The 12,906-nt window shown below is 42.1% G+C and overlaps 1 protein-coding gene across 8 annotated transcripts in view; it reads right to left on the bottom strand.

Moving 5' to 3' along the window:
- ipo4 (importin 4) overlaps nucleotides 1–12,906 on the bottom strand; it is a 92,618-nt gene that overhangs the window by 37,242 nt on the left and 42,470 nt on the right. For all 8 annotated transcript variants that reach the window (XM_069940865.1, XM_069940863.1, XM_069940871.1 and 5 more), the window contains exons 7-9: nucleotides 3,467–3,532; nucleotides 2,549–2,650; nucleotides 127–210 (exon numbers count right to left, since the gene is read on the bottom strand). In XM_069940865.1, coding sequence (XP_069796966.1) covers nucleotides 127–210; nucleotides 2,549–2,650; nucleotides 3,467–3,532 — 252 coding nt within the window. The remainder of the gene's footprint in view (nucleotides 1–126; nucleotides 211–2,548; nucleotides 2,651–3,466; nucleotides 3,533–12,906) is intronic.

The following is a 12,906-nucleotide window of genomic DNA, read 5'->3' as shown; positions in this document are numbered from 1 at the left end:
TACTCACTGAATCTAAGTGCAGGCTGGCTTGCCTGGATAGAGCACAGACCAAAGAACCACACATTACAATGAACACCTATTCCTTTCAAAGAGTGAAAATCTGACCTCGTGCATTGCTTTGCTCACCTTCCCCTTCAGCTTGATGAGGAAGCTCACACAGGACAAGGCCTTTACCCGGAGGTTGTCCTCCAGAACTGAGTTGGCAGCAATCTGGTGGAGAAGAGAACAGCGCCCTCAGAAAGGAGCAACGAATGCATGAACATATTCAGACAAAGCGGGCCAGAGAGGTGGAGAGAAAGGGGTCGGGTGTGGAGTCACGGAATCAGGCTCTTTGGCCCAACTCCTCTGTACTGAATCAAATGGCTTCCTGAGCTGTTCTCATTCAATCTAACCCTTTCCTATCCATGTATCCTGTCAGTGTTCCTGCCTTGACTACTTTCTCCGGCAGTGTGTCCCATATCCACCACCCTTTGCGTGGAAGAGTCATCCCTCAGCATCCCCATCTCATCATCTGCTGACACCTCAGAACACTTTGCAGTGAAGACCCTTTGCTGGATCCACACTCTCACAACAGCAAATTAACCCCTCAGCAAGTGCTCACATTGATTGGGTGTGTAACTGGTGCGTTCCCTTGCAGCCTAGATCTGTCACAACCTTCCTCCCCAAAATCAAGCTATTTATTCCTGCTCTCAACTGCAATCTGTCCGCCAGTCCTGAGCTTGTGCCAAGTCATTTCCCAACCCTGTGCGCTACTTCACTCCCTCACAGCCAAGGCTTTCTGAAAATCAAAAGCCACCATATATCCTCAATCCCTGTTACTAACTCTGCCAGTTACAAGCCCAAATCTCTCTGCAGATATGGCAAACATCAGTTCCTCTTCATGAATCCGTGTTGGCTCTGTTCCCTCTTAGGTATAGGTGAGAGGAACGGTTACCTTCTTTTTCCCAGGGTTTGGGCGGGGGTTAAGGGGACAGATTTCAGGTGATACAAAAGGGACCCAAGGGGTAATTTTTCCATAGGTGTATGGATCAAGCTGCCAGAGGAAGTGCTAGAGGGACAATAACGACTTTTTAAAGATTTGGACAACCTCAATATTCCTGTTTGTCCCGTAAACTATTTTGTTTTCCTTGATTTGCCCTGTGAAGACAGTCTCCAGAATATAAAGGTGGAGGAGGAGGAGATGGAAGATAGGAGGAAGAAGCACAGAAGGAACACAGGCTGAGGTAATTGGTGGATATAGGTGGGAGGGTAGAAGAGAAAAAAGTGGAGGTGATTGGAGAAGATAAAGTGTTGCATTTTTTGTTGGGTCACCTGCTGACATCTTCCATACCTTGATGAAGGACTCAAGCCCGAAACGTCAGGCTAATAATGCATCTTTATCTTTGCTATATAAAGGACAGTTTGACTTGCTGAGTTATTTCAACCACATTGTCTGCAGACTTAAGTGATTTTTTTACAAGACTTATTCTCTGATAGGCAAAGGGAAGGGGGGTAGGGTGTGAAAGATAGAAAAAGAGAAAGCGAAAAAGAGAAAGAGAGAAAAAGAAAGAAAGAGAGAGAGAGAGAGAGAGAGAGCAAGATTGACTCAGGAGAGGGGCCAAAAGGAAACTGGAGGTCAACGTTGATGCTGCCTGGTTGGAGAGTGCCCAGACAAAATCCTACAATTTGCAGATGGCCTCGGGTTGGCAGTTTTCAACAGACACTTAGGCGTGGGGATGGTGTGTGGTATTGAAATGGGTGGCCACTGGGAGTTCCTTGCTGTTGCAGCGAACAGTGCGAAGGTTACCGTTTCTTCTATCATGGGATAGAAAAAGGACTGTGACCTTATCTGTGCTCCTTGTGATTTTCTTTTTGGTCATCCCTCAGCCTCCCCACACTCCAACAAAAAATATCCCAGCCTCCCCTCCTCCAGCCCTCGGAAAGTATGTCCAAGTGAAACTTCTCTGTATCCCTTCCAGCCTTTGCAGTTCAGAATTTTGAATCTTCTTCCCTTTCAAATAATAATCTGCCTGGTTATTTTTTCTTTCAAAATGTACAACTATATATTTCTCAACATTGTATCTCATCTGCCATTTCTTTGCCCTCTCTCCTAGTTTCTCTGCAACTTTTTGGTTTCTTCAACACTCCTGCTCATCCACTCATCTTGGTGTCATTTGCAAATATAGACACAAAACCATTTAATCCATAATCTAAATCATCGATATACATTGTAAAAAGTGGCCCCAACATCGACCCCTGTTTCCACTAGTAACCGAAAACAACCAACCAGAACAGGATCCCTCAATTGGGACAGGGAGAGGTGTAGACGGGAGGAATTCACATACCCTTGGCTGAGTGCAGAGTTGGAAGGAAACCTCCCCCAGCCCCGAGTGGGATGGAAGGGCAGCTGGGAGGGATTATCTTCCTGGGTAGGACAGGCAAAGTCACTGTTGGGGGGCTTCCTCTCCATTCCCACCCCACACCCTCATGTAGGACAGGGAGGGGAGTAGTCGGGAGGAATCCCCACCCTCCAGGGTGTGACAGGGAGGGGAGCAGAGTTGGCACTGACCTCCAAGCAGAAGTGGATGATCTGTGACAGATACGGCACAATGATGGACACTTCACTCTCCATCAGCTCATCGAAGACTTCCATGGCCTCACAGGCCTGATCCTGTTGGGAGAACACTGCTTGTCACTGGATGGAGAGGTGCTCAGGGAAGCAGGGGATCCCTGAACTCAGACAGCATGGCTTTGGGTGACCTGACGCAGGAGGTGGTGCACACTGATCTGTTAAGGGTGGGCAATGAACGCCAGTCCACCAGTGACCACAGCTACATCAGGTCATGGACACAGGATCGAAATTAGACAAAAAGGATTCTCACCCTAAAACATCAAAAGCACAAAATGCACAAGGCTCATTATCTTCTTGTTTCACATTCTCGTTATGGTTTTTCTTCGGACTTTCTGACTGAACCTTGACAATACCACGGGTAAGACTGCAAAGGCAACAAACAATCTGCTGGAGGGTCTCAGCAGGTCAAGCAGTGTCCACGGGAGAGAAAGAACAGTCCATGATTCAGGCCGGAACCCCAGCAGATCAGAGAGTGCACAGTGTGACGTGGACAGGGGCCATTAGGGAGGGGTGAAGGATGACAAACAGTTGATTGGAAAGTGCCAAAGGGAGAACGAGAAGCAAGGAAGATGAGTCATGGTGAGGTGACATGCGAGAGAAAGGCTAGTAATGCTGGCATCAGACAACGTCACCGTAGTGGGAATGGGGAGAGCTGTTGGGCCACTTCTCCGCTCCCTCTCGGTCACGTGGTACACTCTCTGTCCTCTTGAAGGCTCCCGGCCCGAATTACTGACAGATCGTTCTCCCCTGTGGATGCCGTTCGACCCACTGAGTTCCACCAGCAGGGCACTTGCTGCTCCAGATTCCAAGCTCCTGTGGGCCTTTCCAGTTCAGCGCTCCGCACGAAGAGCTCACCTGATTGTGCTGGATAAGGGTCTGGATTGCGATCAACAGCTTTGGAACCATGGGACGCATCATATTCTGTGGAAGGGAGAGAAACAACCCTGTCAAATGGCTGCCACTGAGAGCTGGGCAGATGCACGAACTCGCAAGCAACTCTAAAACCATCCCCCCTCTGGATGGAAAACAGATGGAAAACAGACAGGATAATGGACCAGGGTGTAATAGTGAGGTTACAGGATCATTCGCAGATGTTGTGGGGGCAGTGGGTTGCTGGTTAAAATCATGGGGTGATGGGCAGAGGTCTCTGGGTGCTGGGTCACTGGCAGATGTCGCAAGGGTGGTGGGTGACTGGCAATAGTCACGAGGTGGTGAGTTGCAGACAGGAGACAATCAGCCCAGAATATCTGCTGGCCTGCTGGAGTTATTGCTGAGGATAGTAGTCATGTAATTGTTCAAGTTCTTCAGTTATTGGTGCCTCTTCTTCCTTTCCACAGGATCTACCTGGGGTTCATAAATGCTAAACCTCCCCATGAAGAACGCTGAGTTGGGGTCACATCATCCCACAACACCTCCTTCAACTCCACAACACATCATAGGGGTGATCCCAGCCGGCTGCACTACCTCATCTCTCCTCCTGAGGACGTGCGAGATCGAGATCATTCACTTACCATCAGGTTTCACAACAGTTTCTGTCCTGCTGCTCTCAGTCTCCTGAACAAACTTCACACCAGTGAATCAATGTTTCACCTAATCTGGTCTCTCTGCATTCTCTGCTTTCCACTCTATTACTGTTAACACGGGACCAATTTCAATTTGCCTGCAGACGGAACCGTTCCACTGAAATGGAACACTGAAATGCTGGAGGAACTCAGTCTGTCCCTACACTCTGTCTTGACCCACCTGAAGAACAACACCTCGTGCACTAGGCTGCTGTTCATTGACCAGCTTGGCGCTTATACAATCATACTCTAGAGGACGGTGGAGAAGCTGTCCTCGCTGGGACAGCACCCCTTTTGGTAAGTGGATTCTGAACTTTCTAATGGAAAGACCATAGTCTGACTGGGTTGATAGCAGAACATTGAACACAATCACACACTGGCACACCCAAGGGCTGTGTGCTCAGTCTGCTCCTGTTCATGCTACTGACCCATGAATGCAATGCTATTTCCACCTGCAAGAGTCATCAAATATGCAGATAACATGACAGGAGTTGGCCTCACCAGCATCAATGAAGAGTCGAAATACAAAGAAGATGGAAAATCTTGTGAAAAAAATATGAAACAATACAAACGTACAAGGTGGAGAAGAACATAATGAAAATACAGCAAAAGTATTATGAACTGGGAGAAAAAACACAAAATATTATCCTGGCAACTTAAAACAGAACAAGCTAAAAGAACTGTATTGGCATCAAGGAAAAAGGACAAACAAATCACATTCAACCCAAGATTAATGAGAACTTTAAGGAATTTTATGAACAATTATATCAAACTGAGAATGAGGGGAAAAATGATAAAATAGAAGAGTTTTTAGCTAAAATTGAACTGCCAAAATTGCAAGAAGAGGAACAAAACAAACTGATAAAACCATTCGAAATAGAGGAAGTACAGGATATATTAAAAAAGCTGCCAAACAATAAAACACCAAGAGAGGATGAATTTCCAATAGAATTTTATAAAACATTTAAAGAGTTATTAGTTCCTCCTCACCTGGAAGTAATGAGCCAGAGAGAAGAAACACAAAACTTGCCAGATTCATGTAAAAGAGCAATAGTTACAGTAATACCAAAGATGGGGAAGGATCCACTAACACCAGCATCATATAGACCAATATCTCTACTTAATTCAGATTATAAGATAATAGCGAAATTATTAGCATACAGATTGGCCGATTGCGTACCAAAAATAGTAAAACAAGATCAAACTGGATTTATTAAGAAAAAACAAACAGTGGATAATGTCTGTAAACTTATTAATCTAATTCATGCAGTTCAAGGAAATAAGAAGCCAACAGTGGCTGTTGCTTTAGACGCAGAAAAAGCCTTTGACAAAGTAGAATGGAATTATTTATTTAAAGTATTACAGAGTTTCAATCTACCAGAAAAATATATTAATTGGATTAAAGCATTATATAATGGACCATTGGTGAAGGTAACAGTAAATGGATATGTATCGAACCAATTTAAATTAAGTAAGTCAACTAGACAGGGGTGTCCATTATCTCCCCTCCTTGTTCACTTTAGCAATAGAACCATTGGCAGAACTGATAAGAACAGAAAATAAAATAAAAGGGATAAAAATAAAGGAAAAAAAGTATAAAATCAGTTTATTTGCAGATGACATCATAGTATACTTAACAGAACCAGAAATATCAATTAAAGAATTACATAAGAAATTGAAGGAGTATGGAGAAATATCGGGGTACAAGATCAACGCAAATAAAAGTGAAGTGATGCCAATGAGTAATGCGGATTATACAGAATTTAAAAAAGAATCACCATTTAAATGGCAAACACAAGCAATCTGATACCTAGGTATTAGGTTAGATAATAACTTAAGCCACCTGTACAAACTAAATTATCAGCCACTAAAAGAAATTGCAGGAAGACTTAGAACATTGGAAAGAATTACCATTAACGTTGACAGGGAGGGTAAATTGCATTAAAATTAATGTCTTCCAAGGATACAATACTTATTTCAATTGTTCCCAATTCCCTTAACAGAGAAATTCTTTAATGAATGAAAGAGAATAATAAGGAAATTCTTGTGGAAAGGGGGGAAACCGAGGGTAGCATTAGATAAATTAATAGAGGTACAACCAAGGTGGTTTGCAGCTACCAAACTAGAAATTATTATAGAGCAGCACAATTAAGGAATTTATCAGATTTTTACCAGACAAGGGAAAAACCAGACTGGACTAAAATAGAACTAGATAAAATAGGGGAGAAAGTACCAGAACATATACTTTATAAGTGGGAGGAAAAGCTAGTGCAATATAAAAGCTCACCAGTATTACATAATTTACTTAATATATGGAAGAAGATCCACTTAGAAAGGAAAAAAATGAATTACCAAATACCAAAATTGTTATTGACACAAAACCCACTAATCCTTTTTACAATAGATAACCTTTCCTTTAGAGAATGGGAGAGAAAAGGAATCAAGAGAATAGAAAATAGATTTTTGGGAAATAATTTATTAACATTTGAACAGTTGAAGTACAAATATGGAATAACTCATGGTACAATGTTTGCATATCATCAACTGAAAGCTTATTTAAAGGATAAATTGGGAAACAGACTGAGGTTACCAGAAGGAAGCAGCTTTGAATATGTGATTACAGACACAATGATAATTAAAAGATTTATAATGAACATGTACATTAAGCTGCAAGTAAGGAAAAGGATGAAATAAGCTATAAACCTTAAAAAAATTGGGAAAAGGATTTAAACATAAAGATAAAAAATGAAACATGGGAAAAGTTATGTTCTGGAACTATGAAGAATATAATAAACACGAGGTTACGCATGATACAGTATAATTGGTTACACAGGTTATATATCACGCCTCAAAAGTTAAAAGAATGGGATCCAACATTATCAGATAGATGTTTTCGTTGTAAGAAGGAAATGGGAACAACAGTACATGCAATTTGGGCATGTAAGAAAGTGAAAATGTTTTGGGAAGATCTAAATCGGATATTAAATAAAATCACAAAAAATAACATACCAAAAAATCCAGAGATCTTTCTTCTAAGTAATATAAGACGTAAGGAATTAGGCCTCAAATTGGATAAAGCGCAAAAACGATTTGTTATGAGAGCCTTAGCAGTAGCAAAAAATTGTATGTCAACTTGGAAAATGGAAAAGAGCCTGAGAATACAGCAATGGTACATGGAAATGAATAAATGTATTCCATTGGAAAAAATTACATAATTTAAAAAATAAAGTCACATTATTTGAACAAATTTGGGAACCATACATGGAACACAACAGAGAGAGCTTGCCTCGGACCTTCACCCACTAAAATGATGATAAGACAAAATGACTTGATTCGGTGTGTAAAAATAGATGACACATTTTTCTTGTTTATTTTTCATTGTGTGATGACATTGTTTAATGGTTTTATTGTATTGTATATGGTTTTTGGGGAGGGGGGTGGAAAGGGGGGAGGGAGGGTAGGGGGGGAAAAGGGAGAAAATGCCTCTGTATATTTAATGAGAAATGTTTGTATATATTTTGGTTGATATGGTTCACACTGTGAAAAATAAAAAATTATATAAAAAAAAGAAAATCTTGTGAAATGGTGTGAGAATAACAACCTGAGTTCCAATGTGGACAAAGCAAAGGAGATGATTGTGGACTTCAGGAGGACCCAGGAACAATCACCCTCCACTAGATATTAAAATAGCTCAGTAGTGGAGAGAATGGAGCATCAAGTTCCTCGGATTACACTTAAGAAATGACCTATCCTGGACACATAACATCTCCTCACTTGTCGGGAAGGCTGAATAGTGACTGCACTTCCTTAGAAAGCTGAGGCAGGCAATGGTACTGGCCAGCATTGTGACAACAGTGTGGTGTGGTTACTGGAGAGTACTGGATCAGAGGTCAATCAACAGGACCATAAAAGCAGCAGGGAGGATCACCGGGTCCCCCTCCCCCATCGATGTGATTTATCGAATCATTGTATAAATAGGGCTCGCAAGGAGGACCCCTACCCACCCTGCACACAGCATCTTCCAGCTATTCGCATCAGGAAAAATATACAGAGTATCAGAGCCAGATCCACCAGTCTGAGGAACTTTCCACAGGCAGTGAGACTACTAAAATAATTCTCAGTGACTGTACCATTTACTAAGAATATTTATACCATATACGTGTATCATTTTTATTTACAATGTCCACCACAATGTTTGGGATAAAGACACATTTTTCCTTTATTTTCCTGTTCTCCATGGTTTTAAATTTGTAATTAAAACAATTCACATGATTAAAGTGCACATTCTAGATTTTATTCGAGGTTATCTGAGTACATTTTGGTTGGACCATGTAGAAATTACAGCACTTTTTATACAGTGTCCTCATTTCAGGGCACCATAATGTTTGAGACATAGCAATGGTATGTATATTAATTTTGTTTAGTACTTTGTGGCATATCCCTTGCATGCAATGACTGCTTGAAGTCTGTGATTGATAGACATCACCAGGTGCTGAGTATAACTGTGGGTAGGGTTTCACGGCAGTCTTTGGAAGGGTTCTGGGTTGAGGCGGGAAACCAGATTATATGCGAGCAGATAGGGATGGAGCCGGCCATCAGCACAATACTCCCAATTCATTGCACATCGCCCGGCCGCTACTGCTCCTGATTGTATCACGGGCTTGTCCACTTAAGCTTTCTCTTCAGTATATGGAAGGCATGCTCAATTGGATTTAGAATGGGTTACTGACTTGGCCATTCAAGAATTTTCCAGATTTTAGCTTTGAAAAACTTCTTTGTTGCTTTAGCAGTGTGTTTCGGATCATTGTCTTATTGTAGGATGAAGCACCATCCAGTGAGTTTGGAGGCATTTGCTTGAACTTGAGTAGATAAGATGTTTCTATACATCTCAGGGTTCATTTCGCTACGGTCATCAGCAGTTACATCATCAATGCAGATAAGTGCCTGTGGCAGCCATACGTGCCCAGGCCATAACAACCCCACCACCTTTCATAGATGAGGTGGTATGCTTTGGATGTTGGGCAGTTCCTTTTACGCATCCACACTTGACTCTTACCATCACTCTGATGCGGATTAATCTTGGTCTCATCTATCCACAAGACCTTTTTCCAGAATTCTTCAGTTCTTTTAAATCCTACTTGGCAAACTGTAATCTGGCCATATTTTTGTGGTTTACTTGTAATCTGGCTATCCTATTTCTGTGACTAACCAGTGGTTTGCATCTTGCAGTGAAACCACTGTATTTCTGTTCATGAAGATTTTTGCGGACATTAATTATTAACATATCCACTCCTGCCTCCTGAAGAGTGTTTTTGATCTGTTGCACAGGTGTTTGGGGATTTTTCTTCATTGTGATGAGAATTCTTCTGTCATCAGTAGTGGAGGTCTTCTTTGGCCTATCAGTCCCTTTGCAATTACTGAGCTCACCAATACGCTCTTTCTTCTTGTTGAATCACCTGGCTGTGCTCCTTCTGCCTTCATACAAACAGAGCATAAAAAGAGAGGCTCCGGAGATCAGGTGGCTGAAGAACAGTTATAGGACTTCTTGGAGTCAGTGGATTGGGCTGTGTTCAAGGACTCAGCTGAGAATTACACCAGGGCTGTCACAGACTTTATCAAAACAGCTGTGGATGAGTGTGTCTGCACCAAATTGTTCAGGGTTTTCCTAACCAGGAGCCCTGGATGAACAATGAAATCCGGAACCTACTGAGAGCCAGATCACAGGCATTTAAGTCCAGAGATCCATATCAATACAGAAGGAGCAGGTATGACCTATGAAAAGCCATTTCCTGGGCGAAGTGAAGATTCCAAATAAAAATGGGAAAAACAAGGGACAACAAACAGTTGTGGCATGGCCTAAATGACATAAACTGCTACAAAACCAAATCCGGTGAAGTGGTGGATGGCCAAGCTTCTCTCCCAGAGGATCTTAATGCCTTCTACGTCCAATTTGAACACAGTAACAGAGAACCGTCCCTCCACACCCCTTCGTCCCTTGATGATCCTATCCTGTCCATATCTGAGGATGACGTGCAAACTGCGTTCAGGAGAGTGAATCTGAAGAAAGCATCTTGACACCGCTTATCCAGTCTCAAAAATATATTGAATATGTCAACACTCACATTTTCAATGTTATTCTCTCTCTTAGTCAGGATGGAGGTCGAAAACTTGGCTGAATGGTGCAACAATAAAAACCTTGTACTCAATATCACCAAAACCAAGAATCTGATTGTTGACCAGGAAAGGAAAACCAGAGGTGTACGATTCAGTGATCAGTGGGGGATCAGAGGCGGAGAGAGTGACCAAATTTAAGGTCTTGGGAGTCATTATCTCAGATCTTTCCAGGATGCAACACACCAATGGCATCGTGAAGAAAGCACGTCAGCGCCTCTACTTCCTCAGAAGTTTGTGAAGGTTTGGTGTGACATCAGAAACCCAAGGAAATTTCTACAGATGTGTAGTGGAAAGTGTGCTGATCATGGTCTGGTATGGGGCCACCATTACCCCTGAGCATAAAGCCCTCCAAAAGGTAGTGGAAACAGCCATGGGCGTTACAGGCAAAACTCTCCCCATGATCAAGAACATCTACAGGGAATGCTGCCATCGGAGAGCAGCAGCAATCATCAAGGATCTGCACCACCCAGTGCATGCTCTGTTCTCACTGCTACCATCAGGAAAGAGGTATAAATGCCACAAGATTTGCTCCAGCAGATTCAGGAACAGTTGCTACCCCTCCACCATCAGACACAACAAACTCAATCAGGGACTCATTTAAGGTCTTTTTTAATCTCTCTGTATTGCACAGTCAGTTCATTACATTTTGTTCTCTGTTTACAGTTCTTTATTTGTTTATATGTCATTGTGTACAGATTTTTCTTTGCACTACCAACAAATGGTAATTTTCTCTTGCCCGCAGGAAAAAAAGAACCTCAGAGTTGTATGTCATGCCATGTATGTACTCTGACAACATATCTGAAATCAAATGTTCCAAGCAGTTGATTTTGGTAATCCTTAAGTTTGTGCACTCTCTTACTGTTTTATTCTTGTTGTTCAGTCTCATAATGGGTTCTTTGACTTTCAGTGGCACAAACTCGAGTTCTCATGATGAAAAATGTCAATTACAGATCCTAAAGGTGATCAAAAGCTTAGAAGCAAGCCTTGGTCTCTTTTACCTGTACCAATGAAATCATTAACATACCTGAGTACTCACAAACACCTGTGAAGCCAAATGTCCCAAACCTTATGGTGCCTTGAAATAGGGGAATTATGTATAAAAAGTTCTGTAATTTCTATAGTCAAACCAACATATATACAAATAATCTTGAATAAAATCTGGAATGTACACTTTAATCATACGTGAATTGTCTGATTACAAATTTAAACTGTGGAGCACAGGGGCAAATCAAGAAAAAAAACGATGCATCTTTGTCCCAAACATTATGGAGAGCACTATATGTTATGTCTGTGTGTTTTGCTCTGCGGATCAGTGAGCGCTGTTTTATCAGGTTGTAACTGGTACAATCAGATGACAAATAAACTTGAACTTGTTGGACAGCATACAAAACAAACCTTATAACTGTAGCCCAGCACATCTGACAATAAACTTGAGTTTGGCTGAGCTTACTTAGTGCAAGTTACAAGTTGCTGAAAGATGATTGCAATGGGAACGCAAAGGACCAATTGCATGACCCCTGTTCCTCTAGGACCTCGACCAGTGCAATCAGTCCCACTGGATCATCGTAGCGTGAGACGGCAGCTGCTCAGCTCAAATTTGGAGGGTGTAAAGGGCAGTGAACACAGCTCCCAAGACTCATTGCCTTCATCAACTCCATCAACAGCTCGCACTGCCTGGGAGAGAGACAACACTCTGGAGAAGCTAAGATACCCCCAGATACACACTCTGCTCCCTCATCCCATCCATGAGAAGACTTAAGAGTGTGAAAACACACGTCAGGGTTAAAGACAGTTTCTTCCCTGAAGTCGTCAGTCTCCTGACTGAATCCCACAACAGTGCTCCCATGCTGCCTTTTCTTGGCACCAACTGGTCTTTCTTTTCATTGTAACTCTACACACTGTAAATGGTGTAGTACACAAATGTGCTGGAGAAATGTGTATGGATCATGTAGGTAACTAAAGTTTCTGGCCTGAGCCCTTCGTCAGAAACCTTCCTGACAAAGGGCTCAGGCCTGAAACATTGGTTACCCTTTACTTCCCATGGATGCTGCATGACCTGCAGTTTCTCCAGCACTTGTGTGTCCTGCACTAGACTCCAGAGCCTGCAGACTTTCTTGATTAACTCTTATAAAGCTCTTTCCACAGCTGTATAAATGTCAGACTGCTCGCAGAAGCACACTTGCCTTGGTACAATGTGACAAATAAATTTAAAATTACATTATTGATGATGATAAAGAATAAAGGCAGAGAGTATTTTCTAAATGGGCGATGAGTTAAAAAATTGGAGGTGCAGAGGGACTTGGGAGACCTCGTGCAGATTCCCTGAAGGTGTAGAGTCAATGGTATGGAAGGCAAATTAATGCTTACATTCATTTTGAGAGGGATAAAATATAAAAGAAGGGATTCAAGATTGAGCTTTATAAGCCATTGGTCAGACCAAACTTGGAATATCATGAGCTGTTTTAGGCTCCTTATCTCAGGATGAATATGTTGGCACTGGAGGGGGTTCAGAGGAGGTTCACTATAAAGATCCTGGAATGAAAAGGATATTATATGTGG

Source organism: Narcine bancroftii, chromosome 5, assembly GCF_036971445.1.
Source record: "Narcine bancroftii isolate sNarBan1 chromosome 5, sNarBan1.hap1, whole genome shotgun sequence".
NCBI classification, from domain to species: domain Eukaryota; kingdom Metazoa; phylum Chordata; class Chondrichthyes; order Torpediniformes; family Narcinidae; genus Narcine; species Narcine bancroftii.
The sequence above is the reverse complement of the archived record's forward strand: the minus strand, read 5'-3'. Positions and strand labels throughout refer to the sequence as shown.